At 44.8% G+C, this 26,543-nt stretch overlaps 1 protein-coding gene and 1 long non-coding RNA gene across 4 annotated transcripts in view; both read left to right on the top strand.

The window, feature by feature from the left end:
• The first annotated feature begins 1,494 nt into the window (after positions 1-1,494).
• LOC133351716 (uncharacterized) lies at positions 1,495-7,803 on the top strand. The gene is made up of 3 exons (XR_009756215.1): positions 1,495-2,040; positions 3,538-3,602; positions 5,518-7,803. It is a non-coding gene; the product is annotated as an uncharacterized LOC133351716 (long non-coding RNA).
• Positions 7,804-9,867: 2,064 nt separating this feature from the next.
• Positions 9,868-26,543, top strand: part of LOC133351657 (uncharacterized) — a 28,344-nt gene continuing 11,668 nt past the window's right edge. For all 3 annotated transcript variants that reach the window (XM_061567027.1, XM_061567028.1, XM_061567029.1), the window contains exons 1-12: positions 9,868-10,002; positions 12,181-12,300; positions 12,852-12,941; positions 14,147-14,237; positions 14,867-14,924; positions 16,362-16,404; positions 17,059-17,092; positions 18,477-18,507; positions 19,877-19,935; positions 20,455-20,508; positions 23,909-23,948; positions 25,821-25,861. In XM_061567027.1, the coding sequence (XP_061423011.1) occupies positions 9,943-10,002; positions 12,181-12,300; positions 12,852-12,941; positions 14,147-14,237; positions 14,867-14,924; positions 16,362-16,404; positions 17,059-17,092; positions 18,477-18,507; positions 19,877-19,935; positions 20,455-20,508; positions 23,909-23,948; positions 25,821-25,861 (721 nt within the window). In that variant the 5' untranslated portion in view covers positions 9,868-9,942. The remainder of the gene's footprint in view (positions 10,003-12,180; positions 12,301-12,851; positions 12,942-14,146; positions 14,238-14,866; positions 14,925-16,361; positions 16,405-17,058; positions 17,093-18,476; positions 18,508-19,876; positions 19,936-20,454; positions 20,509-23,908; positions 23,949-25,820; positions 25,862-26,543) is intronic.

The following is a 26,543-nucleotide window of genomic DNA, read 5'->3' on the forward strand; positions in this document are numbered from 1 at the left end:
TGGTTCTTACAGCTGTGGTTCTTACAGCAGTGGTTCTTACAGCAGTGGTTCTTACAGCTGTGGTTCTTACAGCTGTGGTTCTCACAGCTGTGGTTCTTACAGCAGTGGTTCTTACAGCTGTGGTTCTTACAGCAGTGGTTCTTACAGCTGTGGTTCTTACAGCTGTGGTTCTTACAGCAGTGGTTCTTACAGCAGTGGTTCTTACAGCAGTGGTTCTTACAGCTGTGGTTCTCACAGCTGTGGTTCTTACAGCAGTGGTTCTTACAGCAGTGGTTCTTACAGCTGTGGTTCTTACAGCAGTGGTTCTTACAGCAGTGGTTCTTACAGCAGTGGTTCTTACAGCAGTGGTTCTTACAGCTGTGGTTCTTACAGCAGTGGTTCTTACAGCAGTGGTTCTTACAGCAGTGGTTCTTACAGCAGTGGTTCTTACAGCTGTGGTTCTCACAGCTGTGGTTCTCACAGCAGTGGTTCTTACAGCAGTGATTCTTACAGCAGTGGTTCTTACAGCTGTGGTTCTTACAGCAGTGGTTCTTACAGCTGTGGTTCTCACAGCTGTGGTTCTTACAGCAGTGGTTCTTACAGCAGTGGTTCTTACAGCAGTGGTTCTTACAGCAGTGGTTCTTACAGCAGTGGTTCTTACAGCAGTGGTTCTTACAGCTGTGGTTCTTACAGCAGTGGTTCTTACAGCAGTGGTTCTTACAGCAGTGGTTCTTACAGCAGTGGTTCTTACAGCAGTGGTTCTTACAGCAGTGGTTCTTACAGCAGCAGTGGTTCTCAGCCGGGGGGGGGGGGTGGTACGCGGATCCCCTGAGGGTAGGTGAGGTGATTTATAAATGTGTGAAATTATATCATGCACGAGAGTCATCGGTGAATAGTCACGTATGAATCTGCCAATATAAAATAACTACGATACAATTAAAATCCATATGGTAAGTAAGAACGATGTAAAAGACCTTTCTAAACTCATTGATCGTGAACAATGTGGTTTGCAAGAGTAAGCAGCGAACGCTAACAAATTACGTGACGCGTGCCGGGCATCCGTAGAGTTTTTTTTTATTCGCTTGCAGTTACCAGCTACTTCGGATATACCGCACAAAATGGACAATTGGTTAAAATATTGATTCATAATAAAGGTTTTTGGGTTAGATCGCGTTATTTATAAATGTGTCGCAACCCTCCACCACCCGACACGGCCAAAAAGTAAAAAATGTATCACGTTTACAAAAGACAAAGAGTTCACTACTTTAGCCCACCTATGTGTTGAAGAGTGAATCAACATCATTTACAATTTGAGTACGACGTTTCGCTGGTAATTACATCCAGCTTCATCGGGCAATTTACTGTTTGGCCGTGTCGGGTGGTGGAGGGTTACGACACATTCATAAATAACGCGATCTAACCCAAAAACCGTTATTATGAATAATATTGTCCACGAAAGCCTACGTGTTAAACTAAAATATTGATGTTCACTATTCATACATTTACAAAAGGTTGAGAACCACTGGATGAGTCAACATGCGCAGATTAATGACATCTCGCCCATTAATAAAAATGGGCTTGGGCTGGACAAGGGACGTAACGCATGCGAGAGCCTGCCGAGGCCTTCATCCAGCAGTGGACTGATCATGGCTGATAATGTGGGTAGAGCAGTGGTGCCCTGCAATAATAATCCGGCGACCTGAGTTCCATTTCAGGCGATAGCTAGAATCAGTGGTAAGTCTTATCTGAACCCTATTCAACAACATAATCCTGACCAGCGTGGTGAACTATGGTCATACAACGCCCCGGGTGTGGGGAGGCTTTCACCCAGCATTGCGTTGACAAAATCTCTCAATTATTGAACAATTGTGATCTATATCACAGCATGTGCTTATTTGAATGGTGATTTCCCTCCAGTCATTGCTGACATATTTTGATGCATTTTTGAGAAAAGCACCTCGGAGCACCGCTCTTAGTGCGTCACAAAAAATATAAAAAGGCTTCAAGTCAGCGATGATCGGTCAAAGCAAGACACTGAGGACACCGCGCGAGTGCAAACAGGTCGGTTGAAGATTTGTATACAGCACGTAGGTCGGCACGGAATGCATTTTGTAGTGAGTCGTGTAGCTTACACCGACACTTGATGATGATGGTCATGATATGTACTGCTGCTGCTGATGCTGTAGATAGAGGGGGTCATCAGAAAGGAGAGATGCACGTGGATGATGCCTGTGGCACCGTGGCTACAGCGGTGCTTCGCGATCGATTTGTCCACTGCACACCAAAGTCTCAGTGTGCGCCCAGCCGGCGTTTTGAGAATTTCTCGGAAAAGAAAAGAACGTCCACTGGTCACACAGCTCGGACGAGATGGGACTCTCTTCCCCGTGCTTGTTCAGTGGCCGATGCAGCAGAAAACGGCCGGCAGCGCACACTGCCACCACATGACCATCCGCACAACGCAGACGCACAGTATAGCAAGAGATGGAGCAAGCTCGAGCAATGTGCCGTGGAGTGAAAATGGTCCAAGTGCTCTGAGGGTTCAGGTATCTAAGTCAATTAAATGAGCACCACTTGTAGGATGTCTGTGGCAATTTGGATTCAGGCAGAATGTAATGTGTGTGTAGATCAGGGGTGGGGAACCTTTTTTCTGCCAAGGGCCATTTGGCAGAGGTGTGGACTCGAGTCATGTGACTTGGACTCGAGTCAGACTCGAGTCATGAATTTGATGACTTCAGACTCGACTTGGACTTGCATAACAATGACTTTGTCCCACCTCTGAGGTGTGGACTCGAGTCATGTGACTTGGACTCGAGTCAGACTCGAGTCATGAATTTGATGACTTCAGACTCGACTTGGACTTGCATAACAATAACTTTGTCCCACCTCTGCCATTTGGATATGTATAACATCATTCGCGGGCCATACAAAATGATCAACTTAAAAATGTGCCTGTTATATTTGGTCAAACATTTCATTAACTCGCCCCTAATGTGATGGCTGGAACTGCTTCTCTTTTGCGAGGCGTGTGATGTTAACTGCTATTGATGATGTTGCTACTCGCAACTGCTTTTCCAGATTTATTGAATTTCGAGTCCCGCCTGCGGTTGCCTTGGCAGGGCCACACCAAATTATTTCGCGGGCCCTATACGGCCCACGGGCCGGACGTTCCCCAACCCTGGTGTAGACAAAGAGGGAATGTACAAGGTTTTAATGGGAATGCATGGTTGTGTAGACGGTACCCTGGAAAGTATCAGATTTAACAAACATGCGTTTAGAATGTTTGTCTGCGATACATTTCCACTTCGTTGAGCTATTATTGGCGGCCAACTCGCGTCTGCAAAACATCGATATCGCTCAGTGGGCCTTACTTGGTAAAACAATGTTCATTTAAGTTCTACGCTTTGGCTGGCTATCGTGGTATGATCAGTTTCCTATAAATTTTCGCAATTTTTACTGAACTGTGTTGTGCTTCGCTGTACGCGTTTGCATTATTACGATTGTATTGTTATCAATATTATAATTCGGCGTGTATAACCAGGAACGTCTCTATTTCTGCAGTACTTCGTTGAGTGAAGAACAGCTCGGATTAAGACGAATAGGTTTCACTGAACACAAGCCTGCCCGTGAGTATTTTAATTGTGGCATCATGAGACGTTGCCATTCGTGACACAACACATGACGAAAAAATAACAGAGCTCTGCAAAATAAATAAAATCATAACACTTGTCACACCGCCATATGATTACTCCGGAAAACATGCGTGAAAGCACTGCAGTATATTTGTGGCTGTACTCGCTATTTATTTTCAATTTTATCGATCGCTATTTTGTCATTTCATGTTTCGTGATATGACGATGGTTTTTTTCTTTCAAAATATGCGCTGCGATTCGGATGGAAAATTTTTTGAATCGTGTAATCTAGTAACGTATCACCATTTCAATCAACCAGTCGAGTAACATTCTTCCTGGATCGTGTTTCTACTTTGGTCTCCGCCGTGTTTCTGGGTCTTCATGTGTCTGCGAGTGTCTCCGTGTTACAAAGGGACCCTAAATAAAAACAATAAATTAATATGAAAAGGCAATTGTTTTACTTGCATAGTAAAGTAATTGTATTTTGTCATTTGCTATACAGCCAGATACTAAGACAAATCGCTAACCTTAAACACCCAGTCGTTCATAAAAGTTGAAGGCGGTATAGTACTATAGTAATAGAGCAAGTGCAGAATCACTGAACCGGAATTGATAGCTTGAAAGCATTTAGCGTGGGGCCCTTGAATATGCGGGGCCCGTAGCTACATATGTAGCTACTTTTGTTACTGGTAGAATCCGGCACTGTGGTATCTGTCTCCGTGTGTGTGTCTCTGTGTCTCCGTGTCTGTGTGTGTTGCCGTATCTCTGTGTGTGCCCCCGTGTCTTTTGTGTATCTCTGTATGTCTGTATGTATCTCAATGTCTCTGTGTATATCTCCGTGTCTCTGTGTGTCTCCATGTATGTATCTCCGTGTCTCCATGTCTGTGTGTGTATCACCGTATCTCTGTGTGTGTTATCGTGTCTGTGTGTATCTCCGTGTGCTCTGTATGTGTCTCCATGTCTCTGTGTATCTCCGTGTCTCGACTCGATTCCCACTCACAGCCACAAACACCGATGACGATTATCTGAACTGATCCTTGGCCTCCCCTAGCTCGACTCAGCCTCAAATTAGTACAGTACCTGATGCGATGTGTTAACATCGCCTCCATGGAGACATGGTGATGGTCACCCACCCCCTCGTGTGCTCTGCCGGTCTTCATAGGTGCTACTCGCCCCAGCACTTCTGTTGAGGCTACACGTGGGATCACTGGGCAATGCCAGTTTGTGAAGTGGGAGCGGCCGAACCAGTTCAGATGTCACTCGCCACTGATGGTAGCCGTAGTCAGGGCCGTCCATAGGGGGGGGCGGGGTGCTCGGGCCCGGGGCAAACCCCACCAGAGGTGTCACATCTGACATCGCGTGACGTCGAATCGAGGGGCCTCCCAAAGCGCGGGGCCCGGGGCGGTCGCCCCGATTCGCCGTACCCCGAGGGACGGCTCTGGTTAAGACTATACCAGCTCAGTAACATTCTTCTTGGATTGTCTTTATCATTGGATGTCTGTCTTCGTGTGTGTGTGTGTGTGTACTTCTCTCCGTGTGTATCTCTGCGTGTATTTCCATCTCTAGGTGTGTTAACACGTGTATGTTGCCCATGTGTGCACACATTCGCTGTACAGGCATCCCCCGATTTGCGAAAGGGAAGCTTTCTTTCAAAAGAGAATCAATATTCGATGTATTGTTGCAGCATTGTATACACGTCTGAACTCACTTACCTTTTGGTATTTTCAGAACCAGCCAAAGGCCTTTTTTGCTGATGGCAGTCTTTCATGAATGAGATCATAATTTAATGACTATGGGTAAAACTACGGCTCATCTTTATCATAAGTCGATGGAGATAAAAAATAATAATCTGTGGGTGTTTACATTTTTATTGACCTCTGTTATTAAAAAATGTTATTTATGTTTGCAGACTAGCATGAAGAATTGCGCATTTTCAGATGCGTGAAGAATTGCGCATTTGCAGATGCGCTTCTCGCGGCCGTCTGGAAAGCTCTTCCTTCCAAATTGTTTTTATTTAGAATTGCTTTTTGTGTTTAGTTTGTTACCCTTCCCCCGCACCTCTGATTAACACAGGTTGGCTGCGTACGGTATGTAGCCAACATACATAGATTGTATTTGTTAGCATTACACATTATACTAGGAACAGTCCGAAATGCCAAACTCCTTAAGATTTCGCACTGTTAAAGGGACTATCTATATACAATTCGAAGAAGAGGAGCCAATATATATTGACATGGAAGATATATACGAACATAAGCTGGAGTTACCTGCCATGATCTTGACGAGAGACAACTCACTGTCACGCAACAGAGGAAACAATCCTCGTGACATGCCCATGGTTGAATCACCACCAAACGGGACATCACCACAGAGAGGTGGTAGACTGGAACTTCGTTTCCTACATTTTCCAAACTTGGCACGCATTTTTCGAAAAAAGAACGCAACCTAAATGGCATGTTCTGGGGGGTTAATACTTGCACCCACTATGGGATTAACTTTCTCTGCATTAAATGATGCCCAACTGCACTTTCCATCGAAGCAAAATAACTCCTACATCACAGAGATGAACCGTCTTCCTTGCAGGCTCTTACGGCACATTTGCCCAATGTTAACTTCAGCCACATCACACACACACTCTGGCTCGTAGCATTGCCGGCGCTTTGCACTTGATTCTTGAAATGCCACCTTTAACTCGGATGTCAGATTAACGCATCTAAAAAAACGACAACGGCTCCAAAGCAGCCTGCCGTTCGCGCCATCCTGGCCATTAGGCCTGATCATACGACTTACATGGCTTTAACACGTAGGCTTTCACGGCCAATATTATTAATAATAAAGGTTTTTGTGCGTCGTAACCCTCCACCACCCGACATAGCCAGAAAGGTTCTTCACGTAAAGAAAACGTGCCAGTTAGTTACTATCATCATCAGTTAGTCACTACTACGACGTTTCGCTGATAATTACATCCAGCATCATCGGGCGATTTGCCAGAATAATAAACGTCGTTACTCAAATTATAAATGTTGTGGATTTACTCTCCAACACACCGGTGGGCTGAAGCAGTAGATAATTGGCACGTTTTGTTTACGTGACAAACCTGTCTCGCTTACATTCGTGTATGACATTGTTTTTAGGTGTTGTTACTTGTGACATTGGCACAAGTAAACTTACAATATACACAAATTAAACATTGCATTTACTGTATATGGGGTGATCTATATACGTGCATTATTTTAATTGTTTAAGTTGTATGAAGTGTATAATGTATATATACAGGGTGTTGAAAATGATGGACCCAATTTCAAAGCAGTATATTTCACGATGGCAACATTACACAAAAAGTTACAAACGGTTTAATGAGTTATCAAGTCTTACCATTTTATAAATGCTCTGTGTGCCCTCCACCTGCTGTACGGACAAAATCGAGACGATCGTTGAATTCGTCCCAAACGCCTCTCAAAGTGTCTTCTTACACTGAAGTCACCGCTGCCGTGATTCTGTTTTTGAGGTCATCCAGATTAGCCGCTAATGGTGGCACAAAAACTGACACGGTCTTTGACGTCTCCCCACAAGAAAAAGTCGCAGGGTGTGATGTCTGGGGATCTTGGGGGCCAAGAGTGTAGCGCCAAGTCTTGGGGTCCCGCGCGACCTATCCAACGTTGAGGCAGTGTGTCTTGCGAATGACTGAGGCTAGGGGCTGTTTGTGCGCTGAGAGAGGCATCTAGCAGTAATCATTTGAAACTCTATGCCCGCCATTTCACGTGGTACGAGTTTCATTCATGTGCGGTTCGTGGTTGCAGAGATATAGCGATTTCAAATCGGGTCCATATATTTTAAACAATCAAGCGTTGCCGGTCTCGCCGGATCGGCCCGGGACCGCCGGATAATGCTGGAAGCAGCCGGTTAATCGATGATCAGCTGTATTTATTGTCCTCTACTTTTGGTTCTGAATGTTCAACGTCTCCAATTAAACTGGCTTATTACATTTGAGAGCAAAACAAACCGTTGTATTTTGAAAAACGCTACGCTTTATGTTTCTGATTAAGCGAAGGTTCGTTCACAATAAACATTACAGTCGTGGCTGTGCACTCAGAAAGAATATTTATTGTCTCTTATGTCAACATTTGACGTGATATTTTTGACACTGACTTAGTACTCACTGTATCTAACAGATTTAATCTTAGCCGGAGTTTGACTTCTATATTTGTCGCTCACATGAGGAATCGCGGGTGCATATAATGAATAATGAATTAATTAAAATATTGTTCTTTTAATTGTAAGCGACTTAAAATAAATTAATTAAGGCGTCCAGTTTGGGCGGGGCATTGCCCCCCCCCCGTGCCCCACACAGACCGGCCCATCGGAAATTGCCCCATGGACTGCTGCCCTATGGCCAGTCCAGGCCTGCCTGGGAGGACATCGCACAGATTTCCCAGCACAGCTATCTTAAAAGAACACACACATACGAGTGCGAGGTTGACACGAGCAGAGCATGTGGTGGTAGACTGAGGCCCCCAAGAGTCCAGGTTCACCAATTGCATCAATCTGCCACACGCTGTGCTCGTGGCAGAGGCAACGACCGATCAAGCGAGAGAGAGAGAGAGACAGGGAGGATCGCAGAGAAAGATACGTGACAGCGAGATGCGGAGGCGCAGGGTATGAAAAACAACTAAGGGAGACAGGAGAAGGGGCCAGAGTTACAGATAAAACAATATGGACAGAGAGGCACACACAGAGGGCCAGGAAGAGAGACCAAGAGACACGGAGAGGGGAAACAGAGGCACAGCGAGGATCACAGGGAGGGAAGGAGAGAGAGAGACTGGCAAACAGAAGACGTGGAGGCAGACAAGGAGAGATAGATAGGAACGTTTAGACAAGCACAGAAAGACATGGAAATCTAACATTTTAACTAATTTCTGCTTCCAGAAATACATATGTCGAATTCTGGCATTTCTAGCAAGAACGAGTTCAACAACTACAACCACGAAAAGCATTCTTGCGGCAGCAAGCATGTCACAAAACCAGTATGACCAGTGGTCAAACAATAGCCACACCACATAATTGATGACGTGGTTGAAAATAAATGTCTGACTTTTAACTATGATGGTAAATTGCACATTTTGCATTGTGTATGTGTGTAGAATCAGCTGAAAACCTAAAATGTGTCCAAGAAAAAATTTCCAGTGGAGCAGTGCTCATCTCTGTGAAAATTCCACATTCCATAGAACGACCGCTCGACTCACCAAAAATGTGTCATTTATTTTATAAATCCGCTCCAAAAAGGTGGCGATGGGCTGAGCCGGAAATAGCCAGGGATTAGCAATCGCTATCTTACAATCGTTGAGTCAAACACTCGCCACAACAGCTCTGTTTGGCTGCCCAAATGGATACAATTTTTTTTTTAACCAGTGGGAAACCACTAATTTAGAGGTCTCTTCTGGGAAGGAGACCGGCAGTAGAAAGCAGCGTTTTAAACACAATAAAGGGCAATGTTCAGTGTAATAAATATCTAACAAAAGAAGTCAAACTCAGTGATAATCATGTTTAACAGTGAGTTATGCTATGCTATACATGGTGGTGCTGGGATTAGACCACTCAATTCACAATCAACCCTGTGAGTTCAAACGCCACTTTGGGATGAACTCGGCCCATTATCCCTCTGAGGTGGTGGATACAACGAAGGCAGCTTCGAAGGAGGTCAACAACGATCGTTGTGACATTCGACTGCCTTCGCTGGTCTGACAATGGCAATGATGGACGGGACGTTTATCTCCGAATTCCCACCGCTGGTTCAGCTTCATCATTCCAGACGAGTTGCCGCCCCACGCTCATTGGAGGACAGAGACAGTCGATGGACTCTTCATTGACTGTCCTGGAATCCAGAATGTCAGTGACGCTGCTTCACTGCTATTGAACCGAGCTCGACTTTAGCTGTGCTATACTAAATTGCTGCTTGCGTTGTGGCCGAAACGTCGTGAGAATTGTTTTATTATGTTTTATTTTTATTATTTTATTACTTCCCTTCTACGTGACTTTACCGAAAGAACCAAGAAGATAAATTGGTGCCGTTTGAAAATATCGAAGATGAGAGTATCAATTGATACTGTTGAGTATGCAAAACCCCCACATTGTGGAGAGATAAGCACGGGTATTTTGAACTATGGGGCCGAACCTGCATGCAAATATGTGTCGTTAACATCCTCCACGCCAAACCCAACGTTATTCTATTTTCGTCTCGAGGAAACTGGTTAAAATAAATATTTAAATCATAAACAGTACTCAGGGTATGCCGGGGTAGTCGCAACATCACAGTGCAAGCAAGTTCGAAGTAGATATGGCGCTCAATCACGTGGAAATTGCAGATATCCAAGTTCTGTTTGGACACGACTGCAAAGTAAGTGACTTTATAACGACTGTAATGTAATTGACCCGGGTGTAAAAGAGAAGAAGAAGGCATAAACGCGGTGTCGTGAGTGTAATTCAACACTGCATTCGTAGACTATCTGCAGGCGGAGGTGGCCTGCTGGCTCGTAGCGCCGAGTGCTGAGCTGACGCCGCCTGAGTCCCGGCTTCGAATCTGGATTTTATTAACCCGTGGGTAAACCAAAATAAGTTACCTATTATTAAAGTTTGCTCTTCTTCATTGTAACACGTAGGCTTTCGCGACCAATATTATCCATAATAAAGGGGAGAGGGGGGTTTGGAGTTAGATCGTGTAATATAAATGTGTTGTTAACCCACCAACCTCGGACACAGCCAATTAGTAAGGTCTGCCAGCAAATCGCCTGGCTTGTTGTAATCACCAGCGAAACGTCGTACTCAAATTGTAAATGTTGTGGGTTTACTCTCCAACACACCGGTGTGCTGATGTAGTCATTAATTGGCATGTTCTGTTTACATGACAACCCGTACTCTTTAGCTGTATCGGGTGGTGGTGGGTTAAAAACGCATTTATATTTATGCAATCTAACCCAACTAACCCTTCACTTTTGTACTATTCTTGGGCTATACTGTTTCTCCTTGTATTCTGCACTGGATGGCACTGTGGTTAACGCGCTTGACTTTTACTCAGCACACTTACGAGTTCGATTTTCAGTGATGAGTCAATTCAGATCATCATTATTTGGGTGTCCAAAGTGAGTATTATGGCTTGCTGCTGTTAGCAAGCCATAATAGGTGCTCGCTAACAGCACGTTGACCCAAGGGCTGGGCTCACTGAAATGTAAAACTAACGCCACGGGAGGGCGTTAGGGTAGAGATGAGCCGAGCTTGCGTCCGTTAAAGGGCAGCATGAAGTCACCAGGACGCACGATCACGTACAAAAACAAAGGTACCCCTCCAAATAGCCTCAACAGACTGTTCGAGGCAAGTGATTGTATTGTTAGCCTCATCCATTGTTCGTCTCATCCATTGTTAGTCTCATCCATCCTATTGTCAGTGTCATCCATTGTTCGTCTCATCCATCTTAGTCTCATCCATTGTTCATCTCATCCATGGTTAGCCTCATGCATCTTAGTCTCATCCAACGTATTGTTAGTCTAATTCATGTTAATCTCATCCATCGTATCTTCCATTGACATTTCCTGTCCCAAACCCACTTACTTTTCCGAACAGTCAATATGATGAGTCCAACTTGTGTAAGTTCTCTGATCCATGTGTTCCTCTTTCTGCATCAACGTACTTCCTAGCGAGTGCCACCTTCCCTTTCGTCTCTGTGTGCGTCCGTTTCTCAGTGTCTGTGTAGGGGTGTTACGGAGGGGCTGTTATACAATGGGATCAGATGGGAAAGAAACACAGTGGGCGTGGCTATGTCGGTGCACGGGAAGGTGCTCCCAGCGACGTCCGCATCGGGCAGCCTGGGGGGCTGACTCGGAGCTGGGATCCCCCGGGGCCCCACCCCTCAGCGGGGGTTTTGGTATAAAAGGGGATGAGCCGGAGGGCTCAGGGAGAGATGTTGAAGCTAACCAGTGAAGACTGAAGATCGTCGTAGATAGAGCCCTGGACTCCCCTGGATCGCCGCCCTTATCAGGGCCGAACAGGATCGAGCCAGCGGCGTGGTCCCGAGAGCCAGAGCCGGTGCTCTTGTAAGAGCTGGTCTGGGATTCCGGGTACCGTGAGCCCGACTTACCAGTGTCGGGCTAGCTAGCCTCCCCTAGCCCGTTAGTGGAGGACCCAGGGGTAGGCTAGGCGTAGCTAGAGAGTGTATCCCCAGTTAAACGGGTGAGGGGGCCGATACCCCCTCCAGTGTTGTGCTGTACCGACACGGAATAAATACGTGTGCCTCCAACCCCGGCGTCCAAGTCTTCTGGAACACTATTACATCTGCACCAGTGTGTATTTCCGAGGCTATGTCTCCGTGCTCGCTAGCAGTACGTGCCATCCCCGGCGGTCTCTTAAAGGCTATACGAAATATTAGCCCTTTGTGTTATGTATTTATGTGTGCGTCTACGTATCTCCATGTCTCGCTGTCTCCATCTCTGTGTGTCTCTGCATGCGTATCTGTGTCAGTGTAGACTGTGCACTTGTCATCCTCACATTGTAACGGTGATTTTTCTGGGTTTTGTTTCTGCAGGTAATACAATCGGCATGTGGTAAATATTTGAATGAATGTTCTGGACAGTGGAACACACTGGATTCTGGGAGGATTTGCCTTTTGAAAAAAGGCAACTTTCAATTCGTCGCCCTCTACAAGGTGATTTAAGCTCTTCATTCCTACGATGAATACCGTTTTATTATCCGACTTCTATTATAAAAGCCCATCGTAACGTATGTCCGTCAGCTAACTTATAAGAGCCTTTAAGAAGGCCTAAATCAAAAAGTTATAGAAAGTGGAACCCCCCCAGATGTGGGGGTAAAAGTTTATCCAACAGTGGATCGATCATGGCTGATGGCAACGATGACGATGATGAATACATTTTCACAACAGGTGCCGTGGCGCCATTGTGCTCAAATTCGCAATTTGGAAATATCATAGAGTTCCCATTTCAAACCTTGGTCGTGGTTCAACTCACGCCGTTGATTCCACTGGGGTCATATAAAATAAGTACGGCTGTGTGGGAACAGTGGTTGTTCTATAGAGAGGCTGGCCCCCATGATGACACGGTGGAATGTCCACAGTTGGTTCAAGTCTATCACCAGACGAGTATTTCCCGAATGTATGTCTGAGCACATGGATACTTTCTCGCACTGAAGCGTGGTCTCCTCGTTCTCATTCTTTGTGACATCTCTCCCTCCACCCCATAGCTCAACATGCCCAAGGGCTACATCTGCCAAGTGACGAAGGACATTTTTTACCAAAAAGACGAACGACTCCTGCAATTTAAGTCAGAAGGAGTAAGTGCATCACAGCAAGCTTGTCCTCTAAACATTGCGAATGCCGTTACTGATGACTATGTTCCATGCACCGATCTCGGCCGAGAGAGACAACATCTCGGTTCGGTTCATAAAAGAGACAACATCTCTTTTATGAACCGGGCACCTCGGTGGCGAGATGTTAACTACCTCTCCTGGTATACGAGAGGTCCCGACACTGCAGCCTGTATATTATTTAGTTTCGTGTCTCTCTCCCCGTGGTCGCATGGATTTTTCTCCGAGTCCTTCGGCTTTTCCCACTTCGTTGAGCTATCATGTGTGATAGCCAGGTCACTTCTGAAAAAGAGCTACATAGCGCAGTGGGCCTTACCCGTTCAAATAAAAATGTAATCTGCATTCATTGCGTGCCTCGCCTCGTTGGGGGATTAATCAATCCATCATCCCTTCAAAGTCAATTAAATGAGTACCACTTTGTGGGAGAACAAGGCAACAGTGAAACTGGCCCCTGCCACAGGAACGTGGCACAACAGAGATGAGTGTTTCATGAGGGTGCTGCATGCATCAACACAATACCGTCTAAAGAATCGTATAGACAAGCAACCTATGTTATTTTAGTTATGTAATGGGTACAAATGGATGGAGCAGTAGACGCCACAGTGGCGAGATGTTAACTACCTCGACTGGAATGAAGGAGGTTGTGGGTTTGATCCCGACCATAACGCCTGTATATTCGGAGTTTGTGTGTCTCTCTCCCCATGGTCGCGTGGATTTTTCTCCGGGTCCTCCGGTTTTTCCCTCCACATTTAGAATCAACATGACGCGTTTAGAGTATTTGGCTGTTGCTATACATTTCCACGTGATGATATGGCACTTCGTTAAGCTATCATTTTTGGCCAAATCGCTTGTGAAAATGAGCTATATAGCTCAGTGGACCTTACTTGGCAAAATAAAAACGAAGTTTAGTTTTGATTCACAGTGTAATGAAGCCAGAAGCCGGAATTTGCTTCCCAGCGATGGTAAACATGAGTAGCAGGTGATAACTGAACAGCATGGGGAAGTATTGTTAACAAACAAATAACTTCCCCCATGACCCACATGACATGGCAGGCCTTTCGTCCGGAAGTTATTTAACAACGGGACATACAGGAACTTATTCTCGTTGTTCTGAATTCAACCTTTGTGTGTCCTGTTTTACTTGCACGATTTCACTGATTTTATTTTTTCAGGGTGAGAATGTGGCCTTGTATTTCGAACACAAAAACGAATTCAAGATGTTCGTGGACGCTCTTCCCAAGTATACCGTCATGAAGAAGCAAGGTACTGCACCACAGTACAGGTGTTACGCATGAGAGACTCGCTTTGCAAAATCGATTGTGAGTCACTGCAACGCGGTTTCTGATTTCATGAAAAATCTAACGGATTTGGTTTGGGGGGAATTGTCACGCGGTTCATAATCCAGTGACCATGTAACGGTTTTAAACAGAAATCAAACTTGGCGGATGTTCATTTAAATTCCCACTTTTTTAACAAAGTAACACTGTTATGGGAACCTCATTTGCCAGTAAAAATATGATAATTGGTTCTTTACCCTTCTATCTGGCAACAAAGGTGTCAGTTTGTTGCCAGATAGAAGGGTAAAGAACCAATTATCAGTAACACTGTTGTTAAGTAATATAAGTATCAACTGAAAGCAACATTACAACAGCGTTTACAATGAGTATTTGGCTTTTACCGTACTGTGTAAGGCTAACGCAACACGTATTCAGAACTTGTGCTGTGAAATATTTTGGACAGCGCCAAGTGTACGTTTGCATTTTACTTGACCCATACGAGTTGCGCTGATGACGTACCATTGTGTTGTTGTACGTCATTGAGAGTGAAACTAAAAGGGATGGAAAACAATTGCATCGCGCTCGCGCTAAAACTGTCGATATTGTTTTTTACAGAAAGAAAACGCCCAAAGGGTGGTACAAACGCGGACATCAGCAAGCCAACTGAATTCCAGTAAAACAATCAAACTCACATTTTACCATTAAAACACGGCAACTCACAGGTCCAATGGGACCATCGGATTAGTGAACGAACCACCACCGATTCAGAGCCATGGTTCAGCAGTGGAGGGTAGTGGCTCACAATCAGAAGGTAGAAGAGTTCAAATGCTGGTTGGGCGTTGACTCAATCCATCATCCCTCCTGTGTCGATAAAATGGGTACCACTTTGTGGGGAAGCCAATAGCGGTTGTCCTTTGGATATTCGCCCCCAACATAGGAATGTGCAATTTCCACCGATGACTCTCTCTCACTCTCAAAGTGGTACTCAAAAAGGGTACCTCATCGAGTCAACTGCCCGGCCAAATGGACATCTGTGGAAAAGAGCTTCACAGCTCATCGGATTCCTCCGGTATAAATAAAGATTCTGACCGCACCTTGAACTTTACACCCTTGTGAAAGTGAGTCGAGCGCTCTTGCCATGCCACCACCTGGTCATGCTTTGCAATCACAGGTAAAACTCATTACACCAGACAAAGCGCTCGCCACAAATGAACCACAACACCTCGCTGGTCTCGGCAAGGAGAATAAACCATCACGCGAACTCCGGTCAGCCTCGCAGCAGCGGCTTTTAGCTGACCATCGAACATAGACGGTCACTGCAGCCGTCTGAAACGCTCTTCCTTCCAATATTAAGAAGCCACTGGAACTTATACACTTATATATATTGAAAACGAATTTCTCTAAAACTGCTTTTTGTGTTTAGTTTGTTGTCCTTCCCACGCACCTCCGATTAGCACGGTTGGCTACGTACGGTGTGAAAGAAGATCAACATAAATACAAACCAGTGGTATCTCTTTTTCACATGTGTGGCCCAACGAAGGAGGCTCCAAAATTAATATGAAATGCTTTGCTCCATGTTTTGACATTAACAGCCAAATGGGTAAGGGAAAAATAAAGCTCACAACAGCAATATACCTAAACAAAAATCACAGTCATCTATAGGCCAATTGCTGGAAATGGACAGTTTTATACAAAAGACTTATATCAGATATTCGTACACATCCCTGTAGTGTGACTTGTTTTAGAGGGGGTGCACATACAAACTCAGAGGGGGCATGATACAACCAATAGTTAAACAACCGTTGAAAAATTATTATATATGCCAATGAGGTGAAAGGCTGGGATACCCATCGCTTCAGTGCTAATTTTTCTGTCAATATTTTTTTTAAGCTTTATTGCAAAAATTTAAGGGGGGGGGGGGTGGTAGTGGGGGGCTAAGCACCCACCCCCCTCAAGCGGCCCCCACTGAGGGTTCAACTCCCCCCCCTCCCCCGACACTCCATGGCTGTTCCTGCATGCAACTAATTCAATCGTCCGTTTATCATTTAAAAAGGTGTTCCACCGTTCTGCGGTGTCAATTAACAGCCGATCTTTATTTTTTCCTGCGCAGGCATCTGCAGCACTATCAATTTGATCTTCAGAAGCAGCTCATGGTAAATACGCGTGCGGTTGCTTTGCATGGTGTCCGCCACCACAAATCTAAATTCCCGCTTGCTGCTTGCTACACCACGGGCAAGTCGCATGGCCCAGCGGGAGCGAGATTTGCCGCTTTTGCGAACGTTTGTGGTTCAAGCCCCTGGCTGCCCCCCACCCCCCCCGGATAAATACTTCAGGTGGATTAATCATAATTGCACGCCGTCTTGCTTCACAGTGGTATGAAGGAGGTCGTGGGTTCGATCTTGACCCTGACGCCTCTATATTTGGAGTTTGCATGTTCTCTCTCCCCATGGTCGCATGGATTTTTCTCCAAATCCTCCAGTTTTTTTCTATACATTTTGAAACATGCATTTCGAGTTTAACTGCTAAAAATGCCCACGTGATAAGCCACTTTCTTGAGATAAAATGTGTGGCCAGGTCGCTTCTGATAAAGGGCTGCATAGCTCAGTGGGCTTTACCGGGCAAAATAAAAATAGTAGTAAGTGGCACTAAAAGAGGTCTTGCCATATCATCTTCCAGGGCTGCCTTCGATAGCCATGGGAATTCCCACATTCACATGGCACAATGCAGTTCCTTTTTTCATATAGTATATTAAATACTACCGTTGTGACTGGACTTACGCGTATTAATGAGTGCATATGATTTCCTAGGTGGTGAAGTGTCCTGCCGAGTCAGCTGTCACAGGCACGTGATATTTAACCTGTCTTAAGCTGACATTCCTCTGTCGTGTAGTGCGTAAAGTTTGCAGGAAAGTGCAAATTATAGTTTTAAGAGTGCCACGCGCAATATGTGACATTGACTTCTCATGTCCGTCACAGATAATCGCACGAAATTGGAAACATTGGGGCCTATAGTTGTAGGGCTTATTCAGCTAATGTATGCTAAGCGAACCCCTTTGCTCAGAGTAAAAGACTCCAATCGGTCTCTCCGTGTAATAGTACAATATCCGTAATAGATTTTTTTTTGGTTAAATCGTGTAAATATAAATGTGTCAGTTAAACCCGCCACCACCTGACACAGCCAAGTAGTAAGGTTTTTCACGTAAACAATACGTGCCAGTTCGTTACTAGTTCTGCACACGGCTTGTGTGTTGGACATTAAACCTACAACATTTATAATTGGAGTACGACGTTTCACCCGTAATTATAACCAACATCATCAGGCGGACAGCCAGAGTTGTAGATAACTCCTCAAGTTTCGGTCTTAAATCGAGGGATAAATGTGATGTCTTCACTTGTGAGCCAATTAGTTACAATACCGTTTAGTCTGTGGCTCTCTAAATGCACGCTATCCAGCAGCCTTCACTCAAAGCAAGAAAACTCTGGAGCAGATTTGGCCGTTTGGATGAAGAAAAAAAAGGCATATTGTAGTGTTATGCGGAACGATGAATGGAAGTGTTTAACATAACTTTTACATTTCGATTTAAAGCTTTCGTGACTGCAGGGATTCATATTATTGGTTCTTTCAGTAAAGTCACGTAAAATTGAAATAATAAAATAATAAAAAATAAAATAAAACATTCTTTTATTATAAACATTCTTTTATTATGTTTAATTTTTATTACTTTATTATTTCCATTTTACGTGACTTTACCGAAAGAACCAAGAAGATAACTTTTACACTTTCGTAAAGTAGAGTAAGGCCCCAAAACAAGCCCCATGATCAACACGACGTGGGGAGGCCTTCATCCAGAGTGCATTTGCAAACAGCTGTGCATTTATTAATTAATTTTTTAGAACAAATAATGGTATAATAAATTGTATTATCTTTCGATTTAAAGCGTTCGTGACTGCAGGGATTCATATTATTGGTTCTTTCGGTAAAGTCACGTAGAAGGGAAATAATAAAATAATATAAATATAAAACAATAAAAATTCTCACGACGTTTCGACTGCAACACAAGCAATCATGATCAGGTGTGAAATCCACAGCAAGAACATTTTAAATGTATTCTTCTTGGTTCTTTCGTGACTTTACCGAAAGAACCAAGAATATGTATTATATTTGTTTAATAATGCATATTTGGAAGCAATTTGTCAAATTATTACTGTGCTGTATATCATTTCAGGACATTCTGCATCAGGTTCAACTCTGCCAAGGTAAATTTCCGATATTACAATAACACAGTGGAATGGATTCGCTGTTGGCCGTAAAAGCTGCAATAGACCTACAATGCTGTATTCTCTTGTTAAAAACCAGGTGACTGCTTCTTGAAATGTAATTTTACAAAGAAAATCTGAAATTACCGCAGGCAAAAAACTCATTGTTAAGTTGCTGTGGATAACAGATACATTTTAACACTGAAGTACAGGTCAGAAGCACACAATTGCTACCTTCTTGAATATTTGGTCACACGGGGTCACGTGTAAACGTTCCGGTGATGGAATGGGCTCATTTGGAAGTGAAATCAGCCGTGGTTTGAATTGCAAAATGTGAAATGAGGGGGAGGAGAGGGGGGCGGACCGAGTGCTTGTGAAATCGGTCATCGTTCCACTGAGAAATAGCGAAATTATGGCCAACATCAGGCCAAAAATGTTCCTTGGCGATGTCTGCATAAGACTCAAGTCCAGAATCTACACGGGTGGAATGTAATCTCTTATTTGTGAATACGACACTTTCTACAACATGTCCACGCAAATCAGTTGCTCTGCTTCTTCCTCGTTACTGTTAAACGAATAACAAAAAACGTATCAATAATATCCTGTCCAGTGGCCTCAAAGTGCATCTAGCTGCTAGCATGACACAAGCACCGTGGTTACGTCACCGCCACTTAGTGGCGAATGTCGGTTGTTGTTGCTGTCCAGTTGGATTAGACTTGCAGTTGCTAAGCCAATACATTTTACATTTTGATGACGGTTGCTGGGCAGAAACCCAAAGGCCGAAAACACCAAAGGTGCAACAGGGTAAAGAGTGAGAGACATTCCTTCACTGAGCAAGGTCATAGCAACCTTGGGAAGAGAGACGATGGGAGGGAATTCAAAAGTGGAGCCGAAAGAGAAGTATGTTGTACCTCTGTGGTGCCGTGGATGAACTTTGTGAACGAACACAAACGAGGCTGAGATGATTCCACCATTTATTCACTAGTAAGCAAGTCTCTCTTTGGTGGCAGGTGATTCACTCAAGTGCAATACAAAGACAGACTGTTAGGGAAGGTGCTGTTAGCGAGCACCTATGGAGGCCGGCACGACACACGAGGGGTTGGGTGGCCAACAATCGCCCCCGGCTGCCTTTGTCTCCCCAGTGGCGATGTTTACACACTCCGCACCTTGAGGCTGAGTCGAACGAGGGGAGGCCCATGACCGGTTCGGATAATCATCACTGGTGTTGGCCGTAAGCGGGAAATCGAACTCGGGCCACCGGGTTTGTAGCGCTAACCGCTGCACCACCGCTCCCCCCAGGTATAGTAAGTGCAAAACAATACCTGGGGAATACCCAGTCATGGTAACTGTCCATGATGTTGCTTTGCAGGTCAAGAAGTCAGAGCATAGGCTGTGGGACACTTCCATTGGCTTTTCGACCTTTACCAGGTGATTACTGCACATATTCAGACCCATAAGATGTCATAACAAGTGTTTAAGGGGCCGTCCATAAATTACGTCACGCACCTAGGGGGGGGGGGGGGGTCAGACATTTTTGACGATGTGTGACGAGGGGGGAAGGTTGAGAAATGTCAAATCAAAATGCGCAACTTTCAATAAATATAGAATTGTTATAACAACATTAATTGTTATAACAACACTCCTACAACATCAGAGTGCAGCGCCACATTAAATACGCACTATAATGACTATAGTTTAAAGCAATTTGAAGCATGTTTTATTTTCAAAATGGAAATATGGTTTTGGGGGGGGGGGCAGAGCTTTGTGACGTCATATTTGAGGGGGGGTCTGACTTTTTGTGACGCCTTATGACGAAGGGGGGGGGGGGGTCAAAAATCGTCCAAAATCGCGTGACGTCATTTATGGACGGCCCCTAATCTGCTTCTTGAATAATAAAAAATTGTAATGACGTCAAATTGTTTCTTTTAACTTGTATTGTTGTCTCAGAAATTCCTGGCCAGGGTCCCATGGTCCGCCTGGAAACCCACCCATCAAAATATGGTAAACATACTCGTAATTCCTACAAAATTACGTGCAATTAGAATGTTTTCATCTTCACAAACCTGCTTCCGTTCCGCCCTTAAATGCAATGCCCATTAGTGCGTAATTAAATGTCGGTTTTTTTCAGTTCCTTATCTTGCTTCTCCCAAAATTGACTACGTCCCATCCCGAACTCTACGCTCCCAATATCTGCTGTGCCTCTCTGTGCCTCCCTCGTCCTGCGCCCAGGCTTGCTTCATCGTTCATTCTCCCTTCTCGCTGCCCTCTACTGGAACCTACTCCGCCTGCAGCACAAACAACAATATTCTTCACTAACCTGCTTCCCTTAAAACAACACCCATCTCTTCTTCCTGGGCCATCATCCTGAGACTGTTACTCCCTGTCTCTGACTCCCTACGAGTAAGCCTACCCCAACCCCTATCACAAACCACTATCATTACCCCAACCCCTATCACAAACCACTATCACTACCCCAACCCCTATCACAAACCACTATCATTACCCCAACCCCAATCACAAACCACTATCACTACCCCAACCCCTATCACAAACCACTATCATTACCCCAACCCCTATCACAAACCACTATCATTACCCCAACCCCTATCACAAACCACTATCACTACCCCAACCCCTATCACAAACCACTATCACTACCCCAACCCCTATCACAAACCACTATCATTACCCCAACCCCTATCACAAACCACTATCATTACCCCAACCCCTATCATAAACCACTATCACTTCCCCAACCCCTATCACAAACCACTATCACAACCCCAACCCCTATCACTAGCCCCTATCACTGCCCCAACCCCTATCACTAACCACTATCACTACCCCAACCCCTATCACTAACCCCTATCACTACCCCAACCCCTATCACAAACCACTATCACTACCCCAACCCCTATCACTAACCACTATCATTACCCCAACCCCTATCACTAACCACTATCACTACCCCAACCCCTATCACTAGCCACTATCACTACCCCAACCCCTATCACTAACCACTACCCCAACCCCTATGACTAACCACTATCATTACCCCAACCCCTATCACAAACCACTATCACTACCCCAACCCCTATCACAAACCACTATCACTACCCCAACTCCTATCACAAACCACTATCACTACCCCAACCCCTATCACTAACCACTATCACTACCCCAACCCCTATTACAAACCACTATCACTACCCCAACCCCTATCACTAACCACTATCACTACCCCAACCCCTATCACTAACCACTACCCTAACCCCTATCACTAACCACTATCACTACCCCAACCCCTATCACAAATCACTATCACTTCCCCAACCCCTATCACAAACCACTATCATTACCCCAACCCCTATCACTAACCACTATCACTACCCCTATTACTAACCCCTATCACTACCCCAACCCCTATCACAAACCACTATCACTACCCCAACCCCTATCACTAACCCCTATCACTGCCCCAAACCCTATCACAAACCACTATCACTACCCCAACCCCTATCACTAACCCCTATCACTACCCCAACCCCTATCACTAACCCCTATCACTACCCCAACCCCTATCACTAACCCCTATCACTGCCCCAAACCCTATCACAAACCACTATCACTACCCCAACCCCTATCACTAACCCCTATCACTACCCCAACCCCTATCACTAACCCCTATCACTACCCCAACCCCTATCACTAACCCCTATCACTGCCCCAACCCCTATCACAAACCACTATCACTACCCCAACCCCTATCACTAACCCCTATCACTACCCCAACCCCTATCACTAACCCCTATCACTACCCCAACCCCTATCACTAACCCCTATCACTGCCCCAACCCCTATCACTAACCCCTATCACTACCCCAACCCCTATCACTAACCCCTATCACTGCCCCAACCCCTATCACTAACCCCTATCACTACCCCAACCCCTATCACTAACCCCTATCACTGCCCCAACCCCTGTCACAAACCACTATCACTACCCCAACTCCTATCACAAACCACTATCACTACCCCAACCCCTATCACAAACCACTATCACTACCCCAACCCCTGATTACAAACCACTATCACTACCCCAACCCCTATCACAAACCCCTATCACTACCCCAACCCCTATCACAAACCCCTATCACTACCCCAACCCCTATCACAAACCCCTATCACTACCCCAACCCCTATCACTAACCACTATCACTACCCCAACCCCTATCACTAACCACTATCACTACCCCAACCCCTATCACTAACCACTATCACTACCCCAACCCCTGTTACTAATCCCTATCACTACCCCAACCCCTATCACTAACCACTATCACTACCCCAACCCCTATCACAAACCACTATCACTACCCCAACCCCTATCACAAACCACTATCACTACCCCAACCCCTATCACTAACCACTATCACTACGCCAACTCCTATCACTACCCCAACTCCTATCACAAACCACTATCACTATGCCAACCCCTATCACAAACCACTATCACTACCCCAACTCCTATCACAAACCACTATCACTACGCCAACTCCTATCACTAACCCCTATCACTACCCCAACTCCTATCAGAAACCCCTATCACTACCCCAACCCCTATCACTAACCCCTATCACTGACCCAACCCCTATCACAAACCACTATCACTACCCCAACCCCTATCACAAACCACTATCACTACCCCAACCCCTATCACTAACCACTATCATTACCCCAACCCCCCAACCCCTATCACTAACACCTTCATTCACCAACCCTATCACTACCCCAACCCCTATCACAAACCACTATCACTACCCCAACCCCTATCACAAACCACTATCACTACGCCAACCCCTATCACTAACCACTATCACTACCCCAACCCCTATCACAAACCACTATCACTACCCCAACCCCTATCACTAACCACTATCATTACCCCAACCCCTATCACAAACCACTATCACTACCCCAACCCCTATCACTAACCACTATCATTACCCCAACCCCTATCACTAACCCCTATCACTGCCCCAACCCCTATCACAAACCCCTATCACTACCCCAACCCCTATCAATAACCACTATCACTACCCCAACCCCTATCACTAACTCCTATCACTACCCCAACCCCTATCACAAACCACTATCACTACCCCAACCCCTATCACTAACCCCTATCACAAACCCCTATCACTACCACAACCCGTCCTCCTTAACCTCTCCCACCCGTTCTTCTGTCACCATAACTACACCACCTACTTTTAATAATAACCCTACTTTTCATTTCAACCACTATCATCTTATGTACAATTTTGGAATTGTTGTTAAGTGCCTTGGAAGAATGTGCTGCTATATACATCTACATAAGGTGAAAATGTTTTTGGTATTTCAGAGCCACGTGGGAGCAGACCACATAGCAGTCCGCTCCCGAGGTGAGCATCCTTACACACAACCTTGGTTTCGTGTTTATTACTTCACATATCATGAACCAATTCCATTGCTTAAAATAAAGTGACGGACCATTGCTATGAAATGATCTCTTCTGCAATTGTAACATCGAAGACTACGAAAATGATTAGACAATGATGTTTTGGTCGTCGGAATTATTGGGTTTTAACATTTGCGATTTGAGTCAATAGCTACACGCATTGGGCAATTGTTAATAATTCCACTTTTGTAATGTTTGATAGTAATATATTTGGGTATTTTTGGACGTTGTGAAAACTGGCTCATTGGCAAACCCGCTAACCATGTGACTATTCTGTACAAGCAACTACCTTGCCTAGTATGCAGGAGGTCGTGGGTTCAATCCCGACCCTGACACCTGCACATTTGGAGTTTGCATGTCTCTCTCCCTGTGGTCACGTGGATTTTTTCCTTAACATTTAGAAAAGTGCGTTTAGAGTATTTGGCTGCTATAAATGTCCACACGATAAGCCACTTCTTTGATCTATCATTTGTGGCCAGGTTACTTCTGAATTAGAGCTATATGACTCAGTGCGCCTCATCTGGTAAAATAAAAATCGAGTAATGGTTAAACTATTTCCATTTAACCAGGTAAGGCCCACTGAGCCACTGTTTATAGCTATTCTTCAGAAGCGACCTGGCCACAAATGATAACTCAACGAAGTGGCTTATCACGTGGAAATTTATAGCAGCCAAATACTTTAAAATCATGTATCTAAATGTGGAGGGGAAAGCGGGAGGACTCAGAGAAAAATCCACGTGTCAACGGGGATAAATACACGCAAACTCTAAATATAAAGGCGTCAGAGTCGGGATCAAACCCACTAATTCCTGTATACCAGGGGAGGTAGTTAACATCTCGCCACCATGGCACCATGTGCTATGAAGGGCCATTGCCTTGAAACGTTGCCTATATCTACTATAATCACCCAGGAATGTCCGTAACGCTCGTGACGTCACTCCACATAGACCATTCATATTCATGAGCAGGTGACGTCCTCCAAATGGACACCCCCTCGAATTATTATTACCTACTATAATGAACCAAGAATTTTGACTTAAAACTTTCGTGACTGCAGGAATTCATATTCTGTGGTTATTTCGGTAAAGTCACGTAGATAGAAATTTAAATTATAAAAAATATATAAAATAATTAAAAAGAATATTTTTATCTCACAATGCCTGTGCGTATCGCTTGTGACGTTACTCCACGTCGACCAGCCCCCCTCATTAATAATCATGAGCAGGTGACGTCACTCCACATGGACCCCCGCCCCCTCATTAATGATCATAAACAGGTGACGTCCTCCAAATGGACACCCCCCCCATTCATAAAATTAGCGGCTGACGTCACTCAACATGGGGGACCGAGGCGCCTCCTCCCCACCCCTCGGCGTCAACTTAACAACCCTCACCACAAAGGCAGAACCCTCACGTCACGCGATCTCCGCCACGATTTTGAGGCATCAAAGTAGAAATGACGTCATGATGAACAAGGGATTATAACCTTTAAATGAAATAGGTCTGTGTCACCGCGCCCTTACAAATTGCACACGCACTGATGCAATGAATATCACGTGGCGGTCTGCTTTTCGCTTGCAAGTTTCAGATTTACTGCAATACACCCGTCCTTGGACGGGAAACAGGAGAGTTAGATATATCTTCTTTTAAGGCCACGTCGTGTTATTGATGAATGTGTTGAGTACTCTTCTATTCTAAGTTCAAAGTGTCTCCATGCTCAAATGGTCGTGGGCAGTGCTAATACTGTAATAGTTGTGGATAGACGGCTTGTATCAATCGCAACAAAAAGTGACGATCTGAAATATTTTACTTTCCAGCTCTGATTATGAGGAGGTGATCAAAGAATGGACTCAACCAGGTGACCAATGCACATTATCTCTCGCTGGAGAGATCACAAACTGAGTTGGTTCACAGACATAATGCCACCCAACGCTCGGAGTCAATAGAATGAGACCACTTTTAACTAAACCTAAATTATTTTTATTTTCCCTGGTAAGGGCCATTGAGCTACAGTGAGGGAAAAAAGTATTTGATCCCCTGCTGATTTTGTACGTTTGCCCACTGACAAAGAAATGATCAGTCTATAATTTTAATGGTAGATTTATTTGAACAGTGAGAGACAGAATAACAACAAAATCCAGAAAAACACATGTCAAAAAAATCAGAAAGATTTCTGGCTCCCAGGTGTCTTTTATACAGGTAACGAGCTGAGCTTAGGAGCACACTCTTAAAGGGAGTGCTCCTAATCTCAGCTTGTTACCTGTATAAAAAACACCTGTTCACAGAAGCAATCAATCAATCAGATTCCAAACTCTCCACCATGGCCAAGACCAAAGAGCTCTCCAAGGATGTCAGGGCCAAGATTGTAGACCTACACAAGGCTGAAATGGGCTACAAGACCATCTCCAAGCAGCTTGGTGAGAAGGTGACAACAGTTGGTGTGATTATTTGCAAATGGAAGAAACACAAAAGAACTGTCAATCTCCCTCGGCCTGGGGCTCCATGCAAGATCTCACCTCGTGGAGTTGCAATGGTCATGA

The sequence above is a fragment of the Lethenteron reissneri genome, chromosome 38 (assembly GCF_015708825.2).
Source record: "Lethenteron reissneri isolate LAM-NWPU_2019-01 chromosome 38, ASM1570882v1, whole genome shotgun sequence".
Classification (NCBI taxonomy): Eukaryota; Metazoa; Chordata; class Hyperoartia; order Petromyzontiformes; family Petromyzontidae; genus Lethenteron; species Lethenteron reissneri.